This window comes from Branchiostoma lanceolatum, chromosome 5 (genome assembly GCF_035083965.1).
Source record: "Branchiostoma lanceolatum isolate klBraLanc5 chromosome 5, klBraLanc5.hap2, whole genome shotgun sequence".
In the NCBI taxonomy this organism is placed as follows: Eukaryota; Metazoa; Chordata; class Leptocardii; order Amphioxiformes; family Branchiostomatidae; genus Branchiostoma; species Branchiostoma lanceolatum.
The window spans coordinates 7,612,957-7,634,473 of record NC_089726.1 but is presented as its reverse complement, the minus strand read 5'-3'; the positions used below and the strand labels follow the sequence as shown (position 1 = coordinate 7,634,473).

Below are 21,517 nucleotides of genomic sequence, written 5' to 3'. Positions count from 1 at the left end.
TGTACATGTACTTGCAATTAGCCTACGGGCAGGAATTTGCAATTAACTTTCTATTATGGTGTCTTATAAGCCCATATGGGCAAAATGCAATTCGCGAGACACAATAATAGATTTAATTCAACCATTCATCATTCATTCGTTGTACAAGAAAAGGTAATACAGAACAGGGGATAAGATCACAAAATCAAACATCTACATATTTTTTCTGGTTTATACAAAAAAATCAACAGACCTCATCATAATAGTAAAAACAAAACACCCTTTATTAACATTGTTTGGTAGTACAATCATTACATGCATACATTGAATCTCTAATGTTAGTATATATTGCTATACATTTTGTATAGTAAAATTCATAATTTTGCACATTGCTACAAGATGTAACGTTACACTTGATTGCAACAATTGCCTTCCCCCATCATGAACGTTTGCGTGTGTTACAAGTCATAATTCTTATATGTTTAATTTTCCTGTTTTCTTTAGCTGCTGTTTAAGTTGTAGTGACTGTCATTATCGTGTATTCCTAACAGTATCGGACGTATCTATAATTACGGACCACACTATTTTGTAACAGTACCGGACGTATTCATAACCACAGGCCAGCTTGATCCTGGTCATTTGGTGACATTTTTCTCGATGCAGTGTGTAGTTAGGGTTATCTGTGACGTCGTCCTCTGCAGATCGACCTTGTTTTGTTGCTGGCCAACAATGGCAGGGCTGACGTAGACTTGCTGCATTTGATTAGCGGTCCGAGGCAGACTTTTATGATGCCGCCTTTATCGAGGCATCTTTAGACGCTGCCTCTTTCTCCAAAGCGGCGTCTTTCTGTCTTTCCTCAACTTCTTTAACCATCCCTTGTGCCTACATTTGAAAGAGGAAAACTAAGTTTAAATGTTCATTACTTTTGACGATGTAAGCAAAACATAGCAAAACGATTTATGTAGCAACGGGTAATACTGACGCAACCTAAAAGTACAGCAACTTTCGTACGGTCATAACTTTTATAGGAATGACGTCAATTCAAATGAAGGCGAAATAGGTCGAATTTCTGATGCTGCTTTTTCTCTTCGGCAGGTCTGATGATTTTTGAACTCAGCCATAATTACAAAATAGAAATACAAAAAATACCTTAGAATTCTACATACTAATGAATACATGTACCGAATTTCCAAGAACATCGTAACATATTTCTTTGTATAAACACCTCCCCCTACACACGCACACACACATACACACACTACACTCACACAGACACACACACACACACAAACGTGACACATACACAAACAAACACACACGCACACACACACACACACACACGCACCACACACAAACACACACACATACACACGCACACACACACATACATACATACATACACACACACACACACACTCACACGCACACACACACACACACACACACACGCACACGCACACGCACAAAAAAACAGGGTAGGCATAAGAAAGACATCACGATTTTGTCCTCCCACCATCTGCTTGAAGTGCTCACCCAAATGAAGAAGGCTGCCGCGCCTGCGCTCACGTCTCGCAGCTGATCCAGATCAAACTTGCTGAGGATTTTCTTGGCGGTCCGCGCCACTTCCGGGCGGATCTTCTTGATGTCGCACTGCTGCACACGTCTCTTCAGGTTCTCCTTACCCGTCTTCCCGATAAACAACCGTACCTCCTGCCAGCTCTGGAAGAAATGGGGAGGATTCAAAATCATATCACATCTTTGGCTGATTGTAATAGGTGGGGCAACTGTGGTCTTTATTGCATATTCAGCAAATGTTGAATTGTCAGTGGGCAAAACAGTGTGACAAATGTAATGGTTAAACAAAGCATGATAAAAACATCAACAATGTTGAAGATCAGAGGACTGATCGAAAACATGTTGGCAAGTGCTTTGTTTTGTGTATAAATCTTTATGATGTCAGTTGCTGTCAGAGAGGAACTCCCTTTCCAACATTGAAGTATGATACACAATTGACGACTCCATGAATTGATCATTATGAAAGTTCATAAATTAGTTCATGAAAACTATGGCGAGAGTTTTGAAGCTAACTTTTATAGGAATGACGTCAATTGAAATGAAGGCGAAATAAGGTTGATGCTGCTTTTTCTCTTCGGCAGGTCTGACGATTTTTGAACTCACTGCTAAAGCAGAACGGTTGTTTGACGGCTACAAATATTGTACCAATGCTTTCTTACCTTCATGTTGCTGGCGTCCTCTCCCAGCAGGAGGTAGGTTGCTAGCATGACTTTGTGCACCGGTTTGGGAGGCTTGGAGTAGGACCGTATCTCCGATATTGTGCTCTGGTTCAGCTGCAGTACTTCGTGACGTAAACTGGAAATTAAGATGGTATAAGAATGCGTTTGTGCACCAGAAGGTTGACGTGTACTGTACTGTACACAGCTATTGAGACGTCATTGAATGTGGTAGTAGTCAATGCAGTTATTCTAGCCAAAACTGAAGATTGTGTCTACCACCAACGACTCATGTTTTGCACATAGCTGAACTGTATTGATACCATGGTCACAGCTCATTGTAATATTGCTACATTTTCACAATCGAGTTCGACGTAGTAAATGACTAAATCGCGCTTCTAGCAGCCATTTCATTGGTCAGACCCCTTTTCTCGGGGAGGAGGCCCAATCAGCCCCTGGCAGCTAGCGAGAGGGTGTGTAACAAGAGTTCACGTACAGTAATTGATGAACAAAACGGATCTAGCGTTACCTTTCCAGAAGCCGCAAAGACTCTGCCACGTGCACTGTACGAGAAAGATACATGGATATTTCCTGCACCGTAGAGATACCGGGGAGCACCCGATGGTACGGTAACCAGGCTACAGCTGATGGACAAAACTGTTTTACCTTTCCAAAAGCCGCAAGGACTCCGCGATGCGCTCGGCCTCGGCCATGTCCACCCGCAGTCTGTCGGCCAGACCCTGGTCCCTGACGAGCCGCATGGCCTTCTCAATGTCGGTCAGGCTGCGTCGGCGAACAGCGTCTCCCAGGACTGGAAAAGTACGAGTGGGTATAGTGTGTAACTTGTTATGGCTACTGGCACGTAGGTCAGCAAGTTTACTTACTGTTTCAGTGGCAGGGTATATTTTTACAAGAAGGGGTTGCTAACCCTCCCTCCTTTCACGTGCTCACGGGCCCTCGAAGGCTCGAACACAGGACCCCCATTTTACGTCCCTTCCGAAAGACCGGGGCAGCTCAGCTGTCCAAGGATGGAACCTGGGTCTCTCGGTTAGTGACTAATTGGAACTAGAATCCCAACTGTGAGGCTGCTACCAATTGAGCTATTGGGGCATCCAAGGATATACATGTCCATGTAGTTTCATTATAGTGTAAATAAAGAAATCTTCCAATATGAACCAACTGCTACAGAGCCAAAAGAAACCAGTAGTCGTTTCACGTGTCATTTCACAAAAGTAAGTTTCTTTGGTTACCGTTTCGGAGCTCCAGTTCTTTCTCGACGCTCAGCGCATGAACGAAGACGTCCTCGTCTGTGGACATCCCCGCCTCTCGCCACTGCTCCATGGCCGCCTGCAGTTCCAACGGGTCCTTGTCGTGGCAAGCCTTCTTAAGTCGCTCTCGGAGTTCGTCTTCTGAGAAGTGATTTATCAAGGGTCATCTTACTGGCGAAAAAAATGCAACTCACGAGAGGCGGTACCGCTAAACACACAATTTTCAAATACTGTTTATTGACAGTTCATATTTGTTTTTATCTATATGCTGGGGTCTCGTCCTCAACATTAGCAGCAGAGCTGGATAATGCATTGTGCAGTGTCATATCCTTCAAAGCATGGTTGTGATAGATTAGCTAGCGTACTAGTATTTCTTTGTCTCTTTAGATACCTGTTGATGTACGAGAAGGTCAATTTTACTTTCCGAACTCTTTTAAACAATATATTGGAAAGAAAGCTCACCCTGCTGCTTTCTTCTTTTCTCTTCTTGCGAGGCTTCTTCAGCTTCATCGCCACTGCCAAGGGAGTCCACGTCCATGTCGTCTTCCGCGCCACAGTCGTGATCACCATCATCTGCACCCCTTTCGTCTTTGTCGGGTCTTTCCCCCTCATCCTCGGCAGCGCTCGGCTCTTTATCGGCTGTGTTCGGGTCTAGATCGTGCAGATTCGGCAGATTCGACGATTCCTCGTCGTCTTCATGAACTGGGGAGTTAGATGATCCTGAGTTTTCGTCGTCAAGACTGTCGTCGGACACGTCATCAGGCTCCTGAGCGAGAAGAGAAGATTCTTTCACCGGAATTCTGTCCAGAGAGTCCGTGCTGATTCTCGACATCGGCTCTGTCGTTGCCACGTCACGTTCTACCACTGTAACTGTTCCAGACACTTTCTCAACTGTTGTGGTTTTTGTGTAAACGGTTTTCGTGTAAACCGTTCCTTCAGAATCGCGTTCATTATCGTGAGAGTCGTCGGATGTAACTTTTTCGTACTCCTCTTCGGGGAAGGGGATGACGTCACCGTTAGACTCGGGCGTTGCGCGGTCTTCCAACGACCCGTCCTCGCTCTTGTTCGACCATTTGTCGCCGTTAGATTCTTCTACGATATCTTGGGTTTTCGTAGCTTCTTCATTCAGGGACACTATGTTTTGCGAATCGATGACGTCACTGTCTTGCATGTAACCGTCTTCTATGGTGCTGTCCGCTGTGATCTGAGATATTTGGGACTCGTCTGCATACTGCGGTTCCGGGCCGAGCGTGCATCTGTAAATCCCCTGTGGCAACCAAAAAGTTGGATTTGATAAACCTATGATAAAGTTCATTTCAAAGTAATACACCTCATCTTATGTATCGGAGTTGGATTTTTCTTTAAAATCCGATCGACCAACACAGTGTTTCTATATGCTTTTATAGATTGCAGTGCTTTCAAATATATGGCGTTGAATGATTCTACATTTACGTTACATCTTCTAATACGTCACCAAGATTGTCTTACTTTGTAGGTGTTGAGCTTCTCCTCCAAGCGACACTGGATGTCATTGGCTGCCATGGTAACGGTGTTCCAGCGAAGCTCCAGCACAAGTGCGAGGAACTGCAACGAGTCTCCTTCTTCTTCCTCTTCTTCTTCTTCTTCTTCTTCCCCCTCCATCATCTCAACCAACATCAGGCTTTCGTCTTGAGTCGTGACTTCATCCTGCTGAAGCGAGGAATCATGGGATGCGTGTTCTTCTTTGGCACCATCCCGATGCTTGTCACTGTTGTTGTCTTTTATACAAACATCTGCCACAGTTATGTTCTCTTTTGTGGGATGACCTGGCGAGATATTATCATTGTCAATACCTGTTTCTGAGACAGTGCCTTCTGGTGGTGGAGTCACTAAACGTTTCTCGTCGGCCAAGGTTGGTTCCTCATGGTCAAGGTCCTGACTGTGATACGACGCGTCACTGAAACTCTGTGACAGGGGGCTGCACATGCGCACGGCGGGTTTGTGGAGTAGGTCGGCACACAGTAGGAGGAGCTGGTCTATGTCCCGCTGCCGGTCGTGGATCTGTTCTGTGATGGCCTGTGGACAAAGACGTCATGATCTTCTTACAATGCAGGTAGAGATGATTTATCCATAGCAATTTGTTTACTTGTTTCTTTGTTTGTTTTTGGATAAAACGAGCATTCCTAGCATTACCTTGACAAATATCATATTTGTATTTCGATCATTATGTGAGAAATGTTAACAAGCATATTATTACACTCTAATAGACCCAACATAATTGCTTTTTGTCTCTACATAATTCACCATTGTGATGACGCCAAAGAATAGTGGCGTCGAATGACCGAGTGTCAAGGATAGCGGACACGAGATAGAGAGGTCACTGGTATGATCCCTGGCATTCCTGCCTAGCCGTTGTGCCTTTGGGAAAGGCTGCAAAGGCACTTTCCTCACTCCACCCAGGTGTAAAAATGGGTACCTGACTTCGTTTGGGGAGGTAAAAGGCGGTGGAAGGAGAGGGTTGGGGTCCGCCTTCCAATACCGTGCCCGAGACACAGTGGATAACAACGCATTGCCCCTACAGCCTTAAAAAGGCTATGAGACTACCCCTTTGCCTTTTATAGTCCAGATGGGGGAGGGGGTGGGGTTGCGCCATTACGGTCGCCATCTTGGGTCTATAGGTGCCACCAATGTGGCGGCTACAATCTGACCTGGTGCCTGGCGAGGCTGTCCTGCACGTCCTCCAGACAGGTGATGGCGTGCAGCCCGCTCACGTCCAGCCGCGCCTCCATCGACGTGAACCAGGACTGCAGCTCGCACAGCTGCTGCTCCAGACAGTCTGTCATAAGGTTGCAAAACATTGAATAACATGTTTTGGGGAGGGAGGGGTAGGGAGAGAAAGGGGTGGAGAGTGAAAGAGAGCGGAGGAAGAGAGAGGGGCCGAGTTTAAACCAGCACTACAAGTCACACACTGTGCTGCTCCAGACAGTCATACACAAACGACAGCGAGTTTCAAACGTAAAACACACATCTCTTTCGATGGATAAGCACACACACACATACACACACACACACACACACACACACACACACACACACACACATACACACACACACACACACACACACACACACACACACACACATGTATAGAGGGGAGAAAAAGTCAGAGAGAGAAAGAGAGAGACAGGGGGGAGAGACGGGAGAGGAGAGAGAGAGAGTTTCAAACGTTACATAATACACCAGACCTTCCCAAGATCGTAACAGTAGACTCTATACTAAGCTTACTATGGCAACCGGGCGAAATAGGAAGGATAATTAAGGAGAGTTAGAACGTTAGAGGCAACCTTCTACAACACCAGGAACACAGTATGTATTTTTTTCTTTCGATACACACACCATCCTCTGTTTTACTGCAAAGAGACTAGGTGAATTTGTTGCACCTGTGTACATTTTGAGGGACATATGAAACTGATTGATTTATAAGAAAGGTCCTCTCAATATTAGAAGTACAATGAACACACCGGATATGTCCTTTACAAAGAACAGCCACCGTAACACATGGGGAGGCTTTTTGTCATTCCACACACACACGCTGTCCAATTAAGGGCGAACGTTAAACCACAGAGGTACATTGTTAATTCTACCATGAATGATCGAATAGACTAAATTTTAAAGAAAGTACAGATTACGCAAGACAGTCTACATCAAAAGTGCATATGCAGAACGAAAAATAAAATCATTCGCAGTTTTGCTTTGATTTTAAGAAAATATGGCGTGCTAAATTCCACACCCCGTCCTCACAATCAGTTCTGGTCCATTCCTAAGAGTGAACTTTGACATAAACTTTATGTAAGGTCATCCCATTAGATTGTATGTTATGTTAATGAGTGAGTATACGTATACACCATTAGCCCTTGGTTTGTTTTCCAACGGTTCACATCACGTATCGAACTTCAAGTGACCCCTTAATGTATTGTCTGCTTCAAATATTTGTACCGGGCTGCTTTCTTCACCCACGCCATGTAGACAGTTCGGCGACGTGTAGTATACATTATTGAGAACCGTTAGAATATTGAGTGCCCAGTTCCTTTGCTAGACGCCGTTTATTTGACAGCAGACACGTCAATTGACAGGCGCTGTTAAGGGTATTTAAAGTTTGTTGCACAATAAGAATTTTTATCGATAACGAAAGCAAATAACGGTTCAAGTTTATATCACAACACAAGGACTGCACATTTGCTCTACGTCGTAATGATTTGCATATACCAAAGGTCTACGTTTAACCTATATGCAGGTATTGATCCGAACCGTTACGACTGTCGAACAAATGGGGCATTATTCTGGGTTTACTGCGCCCGAGGCACATGTCCTGATAGCTTTTATCTGTCGGCAGATGTTGGTAGGGAAGATCGTAAGGTTTTCTACTGACTGGCCAATTTTATTTATATACATGTAGCTGACTACATCAACGTAAGATAACTGGCCGATTATATTATATCACCAACCATTATGATCTTCATTCCTAATGATCAACGTTATAGAGGCGAAGTGGTTTTGGGAAGGACCACACGATACGTGGAAAACAGCCCACTAAGACTAAGTACAACAAACTCCTCACCTATTCTGTCCTCCTCATCCTTGTGTTGTGCCGTTGGGAGGATGGAACCGAGGTCCAGCGACTCAACAGAAGTCTCTATTACCTCCATGTTCGGCCCACTCGTGTACGTACGTAGATCAGCCGTCAGACAAACGGACTTTCGTCACCAGGCCTCTGCACTGCAAACACATTCCTTTGATCACCTCAAAAGCTAGTCATTATTTCACTAAAGGTTACTCCTGTTTACATTGTGCAGCAATGACGGTTGTAAATTCTAGTCCTTGAACAAACTTAACACACCCACCAGAAGGCCAAAAGCTTCACACGTCTTTGATATTATTCACTACGCACTTCATTATGTGTGTTAAATCCATGACTTACGATAATTTGCGAACGATATAGCGATACCGCGGGGAATATTTGTCTGTCTGGGGTACGTGATGGAATGACCCTTATGGATTTTCATGAGGGTCGTACGAGGTGTTACCCACATAGGTAGGACTGAAATGCGCCGTTAGAATGAAAAGCGTGAAACGATCGGCGATTTGGAGCCAAAATCAAACGTAATGTTTGCCGCTACGTCTATCGTCAGCTGTTGTTGATCTCAGCGTTATCACTCTATGGTTGGTAACGCAGGTCATATGATAATAGATTATGATGTAACGAAGTCATATGGTTACCACGCTGTTCTTGTAAGCATTGGCATGTAACTACAGATATTAGTCGCAGCTCACGGTGACATTGTAAGGAGAGATCTGTCTTACCTGACCCGCTCTGCACCAATGGCATCGATCTTTACAGCCGTGAGGTTGGGAGTGGCGAGGGAAATTCTTCCGTAGCTGCGTAGCGTCGACATCACAAGCTCGCCCTTAACAAAGACTGCGCACGCCCCCGCTTTGTCCTCACCCCGTCACGGCTTAATATCCGACGCCAGCGCGTCGTTCAAAAGGCATTTATTATTGGTAATAAACGATGTGTTTTGATCGAGTGGCACATGAGCACAGTCTGACCAACCCGTCACGAGGTATATCCAGGTTACGGTAGATAAGGTGTGATTGAGAAGGCTGAGGGGCAAAGTTGACAACAAAGGGTCATACGTTATAGACCACATGACGTAAACTTGTACAAAATACAGCTGTTTGAAAGGAAGGTTAAATAGCGGTTTCCGGGGTAAGGACTATTATTGAGGAGGAATGTGAGTGTAAGGGTGAGAGGGGGTTGGGTGGGGGAACACATGTTCACAAAAGGTGTTGACGCAGGGATTGACACAGCGCTGTTCAGCACTTGTAGTGTTCAACTCTACCATTTACTCTCATGGGAGGGGCTAGCAATGGCCTTAAAATAGGCTGCGTTCTGAACCACTAGCAATAGTACCAGAGTATCATATTTACCTTTGTATGGATGACTGAGCGTTAGTTCGTCGCTTTCAGGCAGTCCATTTCTTGACCTTAATTTGGTTTTACTGTATACATGGTATAAGGAAACAGTTTGTTCACAAATTTGCAACTACGCGTATTTTGATAACCATACTCAGTGTTGTTTTGTTGATAAAGATTTTCATCAATGTATTGCTCGTGTTAAAATTGCCGGCTGGCCCCTACCCTTAAGTAGTATCATTATTGGGTGAATGACCGGTCCTTAGAACAAATTACCATCAATTTGTAACGAGGCCCGTCAACATGATTTGGCATTCCAAGGCCAGAGTACGAATAAGAAGAAGCTGCTATGAGCTGCCCTAAGACGTACTAATGATCAATGATATCCTCTTCAACTTTCTTCTTAAGTCATAACAGTGCATTTCTCTATTGGAAAAGTCCATCCTTAGACCAAATATCAAATAGACGTTGTAATTTATGATGCAGCATGCACATAACAGCAGCTAATCTGTATTAGCGAGCTTGCAATGAAAAAACAAACAAACAAACTAGAGTTTCACGACCTCATACCATAGCAGTTCCGCTACAGTAACGTAGAAAGCCGCTGGGAGGTCCATTGTCGAACTTGGACTTCGTTTTACCTACCCCCTACCCACACACCAAATATCATAATGATCCATTCCCAGCTTCTTGAGTTATGCTTTCTATACATACACACAGACACACACAGACATATGCATATATACATACGTACAAACAGTACCGAAAACATAACGTTCTTGGCGAGGATAATAACACAACTAAACGATGGAGGAACGCACAATTACAAAATAGTTTTAGATTGTGTTATTTGTATATTTTCCCAATATACACATACAAAATGACTAAGTCGACTGATCCTCACAACTGACATAACTGTTACGGCATCAGCAACGTTTCAGATGATAAGTATATTTTGTACAATGACTGACACTCAATATTTGTGACTAATTATGTAACTTTTGTACCTTCGCTAAGTCTCTCGATTACTGGGCACTTTTAGGTATAGCATTTGAAAAACAATCAGAAAATATTTTCACAACGCTGAAATATAAAGCGTTAGATTTGAGTGAACAATATGATGTATACACTACTATTCCAATACAATGTCTGCTAACTGTAGCAGCAATACATTTACAAACAGACGTTGCCAATCAGTTAAGGGTTAATCATGACAGTGGGACCACGATTAAGATATACGGCACACTGTGGATGTAACCGTTTTAATTAAGTAGTTACACCACCCCTTCTCACAGAGAACAGCACATGGCAGTAACCGCCTGCCTGAGTGTAGACTTTGGCCTAAATAGAGACATCCCTGCTCAAACGAAAACTGCAGCTGGTGTTTTGGTTGCGTAATTAGCTACCGTGATCAATAGAAAAATAGACCTTTGCTTAACAATTAGGGACAGATCAGAAATGATCCGCGGGGGTGGCAAAGAATGAACAGGAAAAACCAGTCCGAAAAAAATTGGCACAGCGCCAGGGGTAACGTTAAGAAAATGTCGACCTGAAGAAAATATGCATTGACATCTTTTCGCGTAGGTCGCCTAATATCCAAGCAGATGTTGGAAAGGAAGACAAACAAGGCAGCCAGTAAAAGATAAGATCGTCCCTTCCGATATCTGCTTGGAGATTAGAGCCACCCTACGAAGCAGAAACAGTGTCAAAAAGATCGTATACGTTTTTTGAAATGGAATAGGTATGTAATTTAGAATGGAATATGTGTTTTTCAAATCGAATAGGTATGTAATTTAGAATGGAATATATGTTTTTCAAATCGAATATACATGTGGTGCTATTATTTTTGAAAGTTGGTATTGTTTTAAAATCTGGAACTATACGATTCCAAAATACCATACGATTTCTGTTTGCTATATCATTTCTGTTTGCTATATCATTTCTATTTGCTATATCATTTCGGTTTGCTATGCCATTTCTGTTTGCTATATCATTTCTGTTTGTACTCCGGAAATGACGCGTTCCGCTCCGGAAGTAGGGTAGGGCATACATCGGACAAGTTCGTGGTCTCCCACGATGTTGCCGGCCATTTGCTCCGGGTAAGTTGTGTTCGTCTTTGGCGAAATACGCCGATATTAACGCACGCCACGTGTTGTCAGTGTCGCTGTGGACACTTGGACTTAATATCGGCCAGTTACGGTTGGTAGTGACCGTCATTTTGTCGACAATCGCCAACATTGACTCGGGAACTTTACGTCTGACAGTGTGGGGGAGGGGGGCGTGTTTTCGTGTACCAATATATAACGTTAGATTTCCACCGGCGAATCTTTACGAAAAGAGGAGATTAAATATGGAAATTATGGGTAGAAAGTCAACACAAGTTCAGCTGCTTCTCGGACAATTTTTAATTAGCCTTGATTACCCTCAACTTTGGGGTTGGTGAGCTTGCCGCAAACCGGGCGTTTTGTGTATTTACGACAGAAGGGTAAAAGGGCGAGTCCAGAATGGATGTGTCAAATTAGGGCGTCAAATTAAGGTCGCACAACACAGTACGCAGACTTTGTGTGGATAAAATAGTGCTAAAATCATTGAAAATTCGTAGAAATTCTAGCATAAACACCAGTTATTGGCAACTTGGGATATTATCATACCTACCTATGCCATTGTTCTTTATTATCCTACAATTTTACTATCCTATTCATTTTAACTGACTGGTGATGAAAATGAGGTTTCATGCTTCTCAACCTCTTTCTTTCTGACTTTCAGGGGATTTAAGCCAACATGTGTAGGATATGGAATTATCTGCACTGTGAGCCCAGAGATCTCAGCAGGAAACTGATGCTTATGAAGTTGGAGGGATGCTGCTATCTCTCTTGTCTTGCAGCTCACAGGGAGAAATATCAGAATCGCTGTTGAGTTCAATGTTTAGAACTATCCAGGAATCTAAGCTAGACGTTCAGATGTGGGAGGTATGAATTGGACAGAAATACATGTAGTGGTAATGTCAATTTGACATGTTGCAGAGACATATATTTGAACATTGCAAACTGATGCTTGGGAGAACTAGCAACTCTTGTATTTGTAATTTCCACAACCTTGCCTTTCTTAGAGTAAATATAATATCATATTGTATTATAGGAGTCAAATGGAAGGTGTGATGGTATGGAAGATTGATCAATTGCACACATGAATTTTAATACTTCCTTTAAGCATATTGGAACATAATGGCTTTGAAGCTACATCTGACATCCCTATGCCCCCTGGGTTATCATCACGGCCACTTACTGTAAGTCCATGATGACATGTTATGGCTGCTTGTTGCAGCAGGGCAGAGAACGTTCTCTCATCAATTTCTCATCTTACTAAGTAACCTTGGGCATGTTGCAGCTATGTTCCTTTGTACATGTAATGGATTTTCTGTACGTTACTTAATATTGCTTGAAACCTTTATCCTTGTTGTAGAATTTATCCTTATCTGTCATGACCTTTTGATAGGAAAAGTGCCTTGTTAAATGAGTTAAGTTTCAGAGATAAAACTGACTGAGCAAGGCATAAGAGATATTTTCTGCCAAGTTAACTCCCTTGAATGTAAAGAAGCTTTTTTTGCACCAGTGTAATTTCTTGGTTCTTGGACTGGCACTCTTCATTGTGTTTGCCATGTTTACTATTAAAACATTGAATGAACTGTTCAGCATCTGTATTGGATTGTTGCTTGACAGTGCCGACCATGCAGTCAGGTACAGATCAACCACAAAATTCTCTTTTTAACACCTGAAAAGCCCTGCCTTTGAAAATTTTATTCTAAATTCTTTCATCCGGAAACTCTTATCTCAAACATCTCAAAGGTTTGTTTTTTCCCCAGCATTTAGCAGTAAGCTTATTCCTACATAATGTTATGGGACTATCACGGGGGTTTATTAAAAGTGTTGTATTTTTCATGCTGATCTTACACTCCATTTGTTTCATACAGCAACCAGAGAACCAATAAATTTATTTGGATTGATCAATTTGAGTATTACTAGCTTTCTTAGATTTTTTTTATTTGCTCTGTCACTGGTAGTCAAGTTTTCGTTGCTATACAGACATTTAGTTCAGCAGTTGTGAATGAATTTTTTGGAGTTTTTTGTAGTTTTGATGAACAATATGGTCATTTATTACATGGGCCTTCATGCTGTCACCTATTAGTCAAAAGAAGTTCAGATTTAACTATTATTGTAAGGGCTATATGGAGATTGCAAATGTTACTTTCTATTTATAAAAAAACATCATGACTCACTTAATGTTCCTTATTGTATGTACAATTTTCAACAGTTCATATCATACAAAACTGCTTCACTACCACTGGTTTTAAAGAGACTGGTTCCTTGCCCTGGTAAGAACAATATCCATTAACACCCAATGGCCTCGTTCTGTACTTTGCAGTGTGAATAGGGCATATAAACATGTAGAAATCCACAGGGAGCCTGTCTAGTGCTATAAACATTAGAAATTCAGGATGTTGGCCTGCAGTTTGAAATCAAAGCTATCTATTTCAAATCAGGCCCTTTCAGAGTTTGCTCCACAATGCCTGATCTTATTTACAGAGTTGCAACTTGCAATATGTGCTGTTGCTTGTAGTGCCTACTTTAACTTAGCAATCTAAGGAGCCAGTACAACTTCTACACGACTTTAAGTTAGCTCTATACTCTATCTGACAGCCAATGCCCCTCACCAAGAGCATGCAGACCTGTGTGACAATATTCAAATTGTCTTCAGCAGGCACCAGAATAGTTGCCGCTGCCACTTTTTGGACGGGCGCTCAAACACACAGGAGGACCACCGTTGTTCGTCAAGGTCAACGTCCTTGTAATAAAGTCCATCGGCATCGTCGCATGCCATCGCACCTGGATAAGAACGCGTACGCCTCCTCCCCTCAGGCCCTTGCGCCACCTGATGAGTTGCCGTCGAAAGCACAATGAGCGTCCATTGGGCAGCCAGACAGAATAGCCTCTCGGTAAGCCCCGCTTTGGAAAGGGGTCCATGAAATTCAGCGAAGGTGGTCTGCCTCTCCTCCCTCCTCTGTGTTTTTGTATTGCACCAGTCGACACGATCCCCGGCAGAGGCGCGGGCGCTGCCCGTCAAAACCCGTCTCGGCGAGAGAACGGTGACGGGGGCAGTCCGCCGTAATGGGGATCCACCAGTAGTCCGCACGCCCCCGAACAGCGGGAACGCGCCACGAAGCCTCGGGAGCCTGAGCTGCAGCACTCCCGGGCACACCGACCGTTGCTTCCCGTTGACGCCCTAGCCGTCCCGCGAAGGACGAGCCCCCACTCTCTCGGGCGACGCCTCCGCCGGTTGAGTCCGACCACCGAGTCCGAAAGGCGACCTCGCACGCAGACGGAAGGGGTGAGTCCGTTCACTGGCGGGTCCGAAGACCTGGGCATCGCCTCCGCGGAAGACCCTGCCCCAGCGCTGGTTCGTCCGGACGCCCGTGGCACGGTCGACCTCGCGGGGAGCGGCAGTCTGATCGGCGGGGTAGCAAAACGACTGGGGAGGGAGTGTGCTGACCGGAGACCCGGTGTCCGCCGTCATTTCCCGCGCTAGACGAAAAACGACCACTCTCTTTCAAGGTAGGGTGAGCGACCTTCGGGAAGGGGGTGAAGGTGCGCTCACCGACCACCGCTCCCCGTCGACAGGCCGTACGCCGGCCCCGACTCCACCGACCCGGAAAGGACTCTACCGGGGTCTGCATTCGGAGGACCCTGGCACCACCCCGGCCCGCCCGCCGACGGTCCGTGAACCACCACCAGCCCCACGCCCCTCGACGGCGGCGAAACTAGCCGACCAAGCCTGTCCGATCTTGTCCGAGGACCGACCCAACTGCGGGCGCGTACGCTCCGGCACCCTCCCCCGATGTTGCAGGACATATTGATCATCGATTCTTCAAACGCAGTCTGCGGCCCCGGGTCAGTCCCGCTCTCTCAAGGTGGCACTCTCTGCCGTCAATCGCTCCTCCTTCGCGGAGGAGCGCGGGCGGAGTGTCAGGAGCACCCATGCCAACCCACTTGGCGGCGGGACCTGGCAGCTTCCTTGAAACGTTGGTCGGGTGCCTTCAGTGTGAGCCCGTCGTTCCTTATACCCTGCTAAACCAGCGAGCCGCCCCGAGTAGCCTGGTCGAGGACTGAGTCAGGTCCTCCCGGCGAAAAGTTTTAGGCGGGCGTGCGCAAGTGGGGGAACCTATATCCTGGCGGAGGGGCGTCGCGTTGTGGGTTTGCGCGGAATGGGGTTAGTTGCTAGTCTCACGGCGGCGCCTAGGTGAGACGACTCCTCCCCGGCACCCCGGCGCGGCGTTTCGGTCTCTGACTCGATGCAATCCGTCTTGCGGACGAGTGACCTGTCCTTAAGCGTCGGACTTCGAGCGGGCATCCTGCGGTCCAAGGCCTCCTTTGGGCAGAGGGTAGGACTGTTCTCGGTCGCCACCGGCGGTCTCGACCGACTGCTCCACTCCCCGAGGTCTTCAAGAGAAGGGCGAGCGCAATCGACCCCTCGGCTCTCTTTCCCAGCTCGGTCCGGTCGGTCGCGTTTTGTCGAGGGGGCACAGCGGTCTTCACGGCGGGTCCCGGTTCGCGGAGCGACCCCCTGCCCTTCCGCTCGTTCACCGTCCTTCACTCCGAAGGGCGCCTCCTTCCCGTCTCTGAAACGACGGTGCCGAGAGGCAAAGACAAGCTTTCGATGCGAAATCAAACGAAAATAAAACGACAACTCCTAGCGGTGGATCACTCGGCTCGTGTGTCGATGAAGAACGCAGCCAGCTGCGAGAAGTAATGTGAATTGCAGGACACATTGATCATCGACTCTTCGAACGCACTCTGCGGCCCCAGGTCCGTCCCGGGGCCACGTCTGGCTGAGGGTCGCGCCGCTCCATCTCTCTCGCTCTCGGGCGCATAGAGAGACTGCGGTCCTGGCGCGCGGCTGGGTGTCTTTGCCGAAGCTGGCGGCTTTCCACGACGATCGGTAGAAGCTTCGTCCCCCGAAGGACAGATTTTCACAGTTCCCTCCGGCGGAGACGCTCGCGTCCAAACCCGATTTGCTTCTCGCGCTGGCGGCGCCTCGCTCGGGTGGACCGTGGGGAGTTCCTCCTCGCGACCCCGACCCGGCTTGGCGCATCCCCGCCGGCCGTCCGAATCGCAGCCCTAACAATCGAGCTGATACTCTCTCCCCGGCGAGCTAGACTGCGAAGGGCGTCGGCAGGCGGCGTGCCCGTCCGCAACGAATGGACGGTCGCCAAAGAGCAGCGCTTTGCGCGTTTGCTCACTCCACTCCTCTTTGAAGAAAGAGTTCAAGAGTACGTGAAACCGCTAGTTAACCGAGGTAAACTGGTGGGCCCGCAAGGTCCGCCCGGAGGATTCAGGCGGCGTCCGTCCGCGCCCCACCGGCCGAGCATGGATCGCAAGACCGATCGGCCGGCGTCGAGGCGTGCGGACCCGCTTCAGTTTTTCCGCGACCGGTTCGACGGCGGCCACGTCCCCGCGGAAGGTGCCCGGGGCCCTCGGGTCTCCGGAGTTATAGTCGCGGTGCGTGCGGCGCCCGCTGTCGGACCGAGGACAGGCAATCCACCGCCGCGTTTGCCCATTGCCCCCATGGCGGGCAGGGGCCGGGTCCCCGTCGTGCGGTCGACGGGTGCGCCACGCAGGGCGCCCGGGGTCTGCGGCGAGGTCCGATCGTCCACCCGACCAGGACCCGTCTTGGTCTAAGGAGTCTAACGCTTGCGCGACTCAAGGGTGTTGTACGAAACCCAGAGGCGCAATGAAGGTGAAGGGCCGTCCGTATGTCCGAGGTGGTATCCCCGCCGTCTCCGCGGCGCGGGCGCACCACCGGCCGATCTCGACCGCTCCGTCGGTGAGGTCGCGCTAGAGCGTGCGCGTTGGGACCGGCCGAAAGATGGTGAACTATGCCCGAGCAGTGCGAAGCCAGGGGAAACCCTGGTGGAGGTCCGTAGCGATTCTGACGTGCAAATCGATCGTCAAACTTGGGTATAGGGGCGAAAGACTAATCGGACCATTAGGTAGCTGGTTCCCTCCGAAGTTCCCCTCAGATAGCTGACACTCTGTCGCAGTTTTATCTGGTAAAGCGAATGATTAGAGGTCTTGAGGCTGAAACGACCTCTATCTATTCTCAAACTTTCAATTGGTAAGGTGTCCGACTCGCTCGAGTGGAGCCGGGCCTGGAATGCGAGTGCTCAGTGGGCCACGTGTGGTAAGCAGAACTGGCGCTGCGGGATGAACCGAACGCCGGGTTAAGGCGCCCGATGCGGAGGCTCATCAGACCCCAGAAAAGGTGTCGGTTGATACAGACAGCAGGACGGTGGCCAAGCTTAATCCGCTAAGGAGTGTGTAACAACTCAGCTGCCGAATCAACTAGCCCTGATAATGGATGGCGCTGGAGCGTCAAGCCCATACCCGGCCGTCGCGGCAGTCCGCTCCGGCTGAGCCAGGCCGCGACGAGTAGGAGGGCCGCCGCGGTGAGCGCAGAAGCCTCGGGCGCGAGTCCGGGTGGAGCCGCCGCGGCTGCTGGTCTTGGTGGTAGTAGCAAATATTCAAACGAGAAATTCAAAGACTAGCGGAGAAGGGTTCCACGTGAGAACAGTAGTTGGACATGGGTCAGCTGGTCATGAGTGATAAGCGAAGGCCACTCGGAAGTGCGGGCCCGGTTTCGTGGTCACTGCGCGTCGCCCCGGCCCGCTCTGCTTGCTCCCAGCGGTAACGAGGTTGGGTCCTCGGGTCCTTCCGAGGTTCGTCGGGCGCACGGTGGCGGGTGCGGCCGCGGGATTCTGTGCGTCACGAGCCGCCCCGGCATACCGAAAGGGAATCGGGTTAACATTCCCGCGAACGGGGAAATGTTCGCCCGGCGCGGCAACGCAAGCGAAGTCGTTGACGTGGGTATGAGCCCCGGAAAGAGTGCTCTTTTCTTTGTAAGGCGCACGTGTCCAGGAATCGGTTTGCCCGGAGATAAAGAAAGCTGCCCCGTAAAGCACCGCGGCTTTTATGGTGCCGGTACGCTCAGGTGGGCCATTGAAAACTAAAGAGAGAGACGTGCAATTTTCACGTCTGTCCGTACCCATAACGTAGCAGGTCTCCAAGGTGAACAGCCTCTCGTCGATAGACCAACCTAGGTAAGGGAAGTCGGGTAGCCAGATCCGTAACTTCAGGAGAAGAATTGGCTCTAATAAGTGCTGTGACGGTCGCACTGGGACGGACAAGAAGCGAGATGGGAGTGTCCGTGACTGAACGAGGCCCGTTGGCCGGGTCGACCCGCGCATGGAACTGGTACGTGACTGACCTTACACAATGGTGCTTTAACATCGAAACGAGGGTGTTTTACTGAATTGTACAATCAGATCAGAGAGGGGTTCTTGACCGGCCAGTACAATACTTCAACAACGGTTTGGGGTTGTTTACCTTCCTGTCCCTTACATGGGAACGTAATAGGCTACCGACCTTTATGTAACCGAAGTACCTGTAAGCCAGTCCTGTTGTTGTATATTTGTGAAGTGATTATCTCATTAAAATACAAACACAATCATATTGAAACCTGTGTGGCCTTTTCTCTATTCATATAGTATATTCAGTATATAAGTGTAGTTTAGAGAGCGCCGCTAAATGTCAAAATCCTAGCCCTAGACTATATTACATGTACCTAACTTGTTGACCAAGTCCGGCTCGGCAATCATGTCCTTGCTTATATATGCTTACATGGCGATGGGCCCAACCAGCCAGCAGTGGCCATGTGGGGTGGGGCCTTACACCTGTGTGGAAGGTGTGTCGGAATGACTGGTTAAGTATTAAAAACTACAAAGTGTTGTAGTGTTGACTGCGGTGTATGCTACATGAATAGAACTATTGACAGCTACATAGTGTTGCAATGTTGACTGCAGTATACTAAGAAAAACATGTCAGGCACAAGTAGAAAATTGACACGGAAAGTTCTACATTACAATGTTTATTTTGATATAAGTGTATGCATATACATATACATGAATATAGAATAATGTATATATATAGAATGGACAAAAATCCCCCTTTCTATATGAGGTGAATGTCGACAATGGTCTAGTGATATTATTCTTACAATAAAAAACTACATTGCCACAGTTTCAGACTGAATCATGATGTCTTTCAGTGCTCCCACTAAACTTTTGTTGAAATGGACTTTTCCTTTATAAAAAAGATGACCTATTCTAATCTCTCAAGTTCAGACACATATTCTATTTAATACTGCATATACACCATTTTCTCAACATAAAGTTCAGTATTCCTCATCACCACAGTCAAAATTTGACATGACCTTCATGCTGACTTGAATGCCATTCACTGGTTTGTAAAAAGCTGTCACACATACTAATTGTACTGCCAAGCTGGGTGTGAACTCTCTTGATGTGATTCTCACAGCCTGACAAGGATCATTCAGCCTAGACGGAGGCACCACAAACCACACAAAGTCCTCTGTTACACTAGGCATGGACAGTACCCATACAACTTGGTCTGCCTGTACAGACTCCCCCCAAAACTGTAAATAGACCATGGTCTGTGCAGTTTTGAAAGGTGAATATCTTTATAACAATATACACTACTATGACTAAATAAAAGGATCTGTTATGTTGAGATAAACATGGTCTCTCAAATTACTTAAGTCTTGTGCCAAAAAGCAGGTTTCCAAGTTTTCCAACATCACCTTCAAATCTGTTCAGTTTTCAAGTGACCAATGTTTTAGGATTAGAAAATAATGGCAGCCCTGTTGGTATTCCCAATGTGTGCTGGACTCAGGCAAGTCGACTGGGCCTTGCTCTTCTAGAAAGTCAATGGTAAAGTTCAGCGTCCTGTGTGCCGCACGCCCCACAGTGCAGACACAACATCTTTTCTGGGAACTCTGAGAAGAAAATACATGAAATGCAACAAATTATTAGACACAGAACTTAACATTTTATTGCTTGACAATCATAACAGGTACAATGTATGGAAACTAGACTAAGGAGCTAGTCTAAAATTGGTAGGTATAAGAATAGGGCATGATAATAGCATAACATGTAGCCCAAGTTGCCAATCACTGGTATTTATTCTAGAATTTAGAACAATTTTACAATGATTTTTAGCACTATTTTATCCACACAAAGTCTGCGTACTGTGTTGTGCGACCTTAATTTGACGCCCTAATTTGACACATCCATTCTCGACTCGCCCTTTTACCCTTCTGTCGTAAATACACAAAACGCCCGGTTTGCGGCAAGCTCACCAACCCCAAAGTTGAGGGTAATCAAGGCTAATTAAAAATTGTCCGAGAAGCAGCTGAACTTGTGTTGACTTTCTACCCATAATTTCCATATTTAATCTCCTCTTTTCGTAAAGATTCGCCGGTGGAAGTCTAACGTTATATATTGGTACACGAAAACACGCCCCCCTCCCCCACACTGTCAGACGTAAAGTTCCCGAGTCAATGTTGGCGATTGTCGACAAAATGACGGTCACTACCAACCGAAACTGGCCGATATTAAGTCCAAGTGTCCACAGCGACACTGACAACACGTGGCGTGCGTTAATATCGGCGTATTTCGCCAAAGACGAACACAACTTACCCGGAGAAAATGGCCGGCAACATCGTGGGAGACCACGAACTTGTCCGATGTATGCCCTACCCTACTTCCGGAGCGGAACGCGTCATTTCCGGAGTACAAACAGAAATGATATAGCAAACAGAAATGGCATAGCAAACCGAAATGATATAGCAAATAGAAATGATATAGCAAACAGAAATGATATAGCAAACAGAAATCGTATGGTATTTTGGAATCGTATAGTACCAGATTTTAAAACAATACCAACTTTCAAAAATAATAGCACCACAGGTATATTCGATTTGAAAAACACATATTCCATATTTAATTACATACCTATTCGATTTGAAAAACACATATTCCATTCTAAATTACATACCTATTCGATTTGAAAAACACATATTCCATTCTAAATTACATACCTATTCCATTTCAAAAAACATATACGATCTTTTTGACACTGTTTCTGCTTCGTACCACCCGCTCCGGTCATTTCTGGT

General features: G+C 46.5%; 1 protein-coding gene, 2 long non-coding RNA genes and 1 other non-coding gene across 5 annotated transcripts; 2 read left to right on the top strand and 2 right to left on the bottom strand.

Moving 5' to 3' along the window:
• Positions 1–239: 239 nt before the first annotated feature.
• On the bottom strand, positions 240–9,355 carry LOC136434747 (uncharacterized). 2 transcript variants are annotated; one of them, XM_066427788.1, is made up of 10 exons: positions 8,819–9,355; positions 8,076–8,233; positions 6,166–6,293; positions 4,967–5,533; positions 3,941–4,745; positions 3,461–3,619; positions 2,877–3,021; positions 2,214–2,349; positions 1,513–1,698; positions 240–861 (listed from the first exon to the last, which is right to left on the bottom strand). In XM_066427788.1, the coding sequence occupies exons 2-10, from the start codon at positions 8,161–8,163 to the stop codon at positions 763–765; spliced, it is 2,313 nt and encodes a 770-aa protein (XP_066283885.1). In that variant the 5' UTR covers positions 8,164–8,233; positions 8,819–9,355; the 3' UTR covers positions 240–762. The 2 variants fall into 2 exon arrangements, with proteins under 2 accessions (XP_066283885.1, XP_066283886.1); XM_066427789.1 differs by having other exon boundaries at positions 8,076–8,228.
• Positions 9,356–11,181: 1,826 nt separating this feature from the next.
• LOC136434753 (uncharacterized) lies at positions 11,182–13,705 on the top strand. Its single transcript, XR_010755778.1, has 2 exons — positions 11,182–11,529; positions 12,197–13,705. It is a non-coding gene; the product is annotated as an uncharacterized lncRNA (long non-coding RNA).
• A 2,464-nt stretch (positions 13,706–16,169) lies between these two features.
• On the top strand, positions 16,170–16,323 carry LOC136436006 (5.8S ribosomal RNA). Its single transcript, XR_010755984.1, has one exon. It is a non-coding gene; the product is annotated as a 5.8S ribosomal RNA (ribosomal RNA).
• A 3,069-nt stretch (positions 16,324–19,392) lies between these two features.
• On the bottom strand, positions 19,393–21,488 carry LOC136434754 (uncharacterized). The gene is made up of 2 exons (XR_010755779.1): positions 21,039–21,488; positions 19,393–20,335 (listed from the first exon to the last, which is right to left on the bottom strand). It is a non-coding gene; the product is annotated as an uncharacterized lncRNA (long non-coding RNA).
• Between the last annotated feature and the right edge of the window lie 29 nt (positions 21,489–21,517).

What these genes read in the sequence shown, in the direction of transcription:
- LOC136434747 (XM_066427788.1), bottom strand. Translation starts at nt 8,163, where the DNA reads ATGGAGGTAATAGAGACTTCTGTTGAGTCGCTGGACCTCGGTTCCATC. An exon ending in GGATGAGGAGGACAGAATAG is followed by an intron (nt 6,294 to 8,075) that starts GTGAGGAGTTTG and finishes ACCTTATGACAG; the next exon opens with ACTGTCTGGAGCAGCAGCTG. An exon ending in AGAAGCTCAACACCTACAAA is followed by an intron (nt 4,746 to 4,966) that starts GTAAGACAATCT and finishes TGGTTGCCACAG; the next exon opens with GGGATTTACAGATGCACGCT.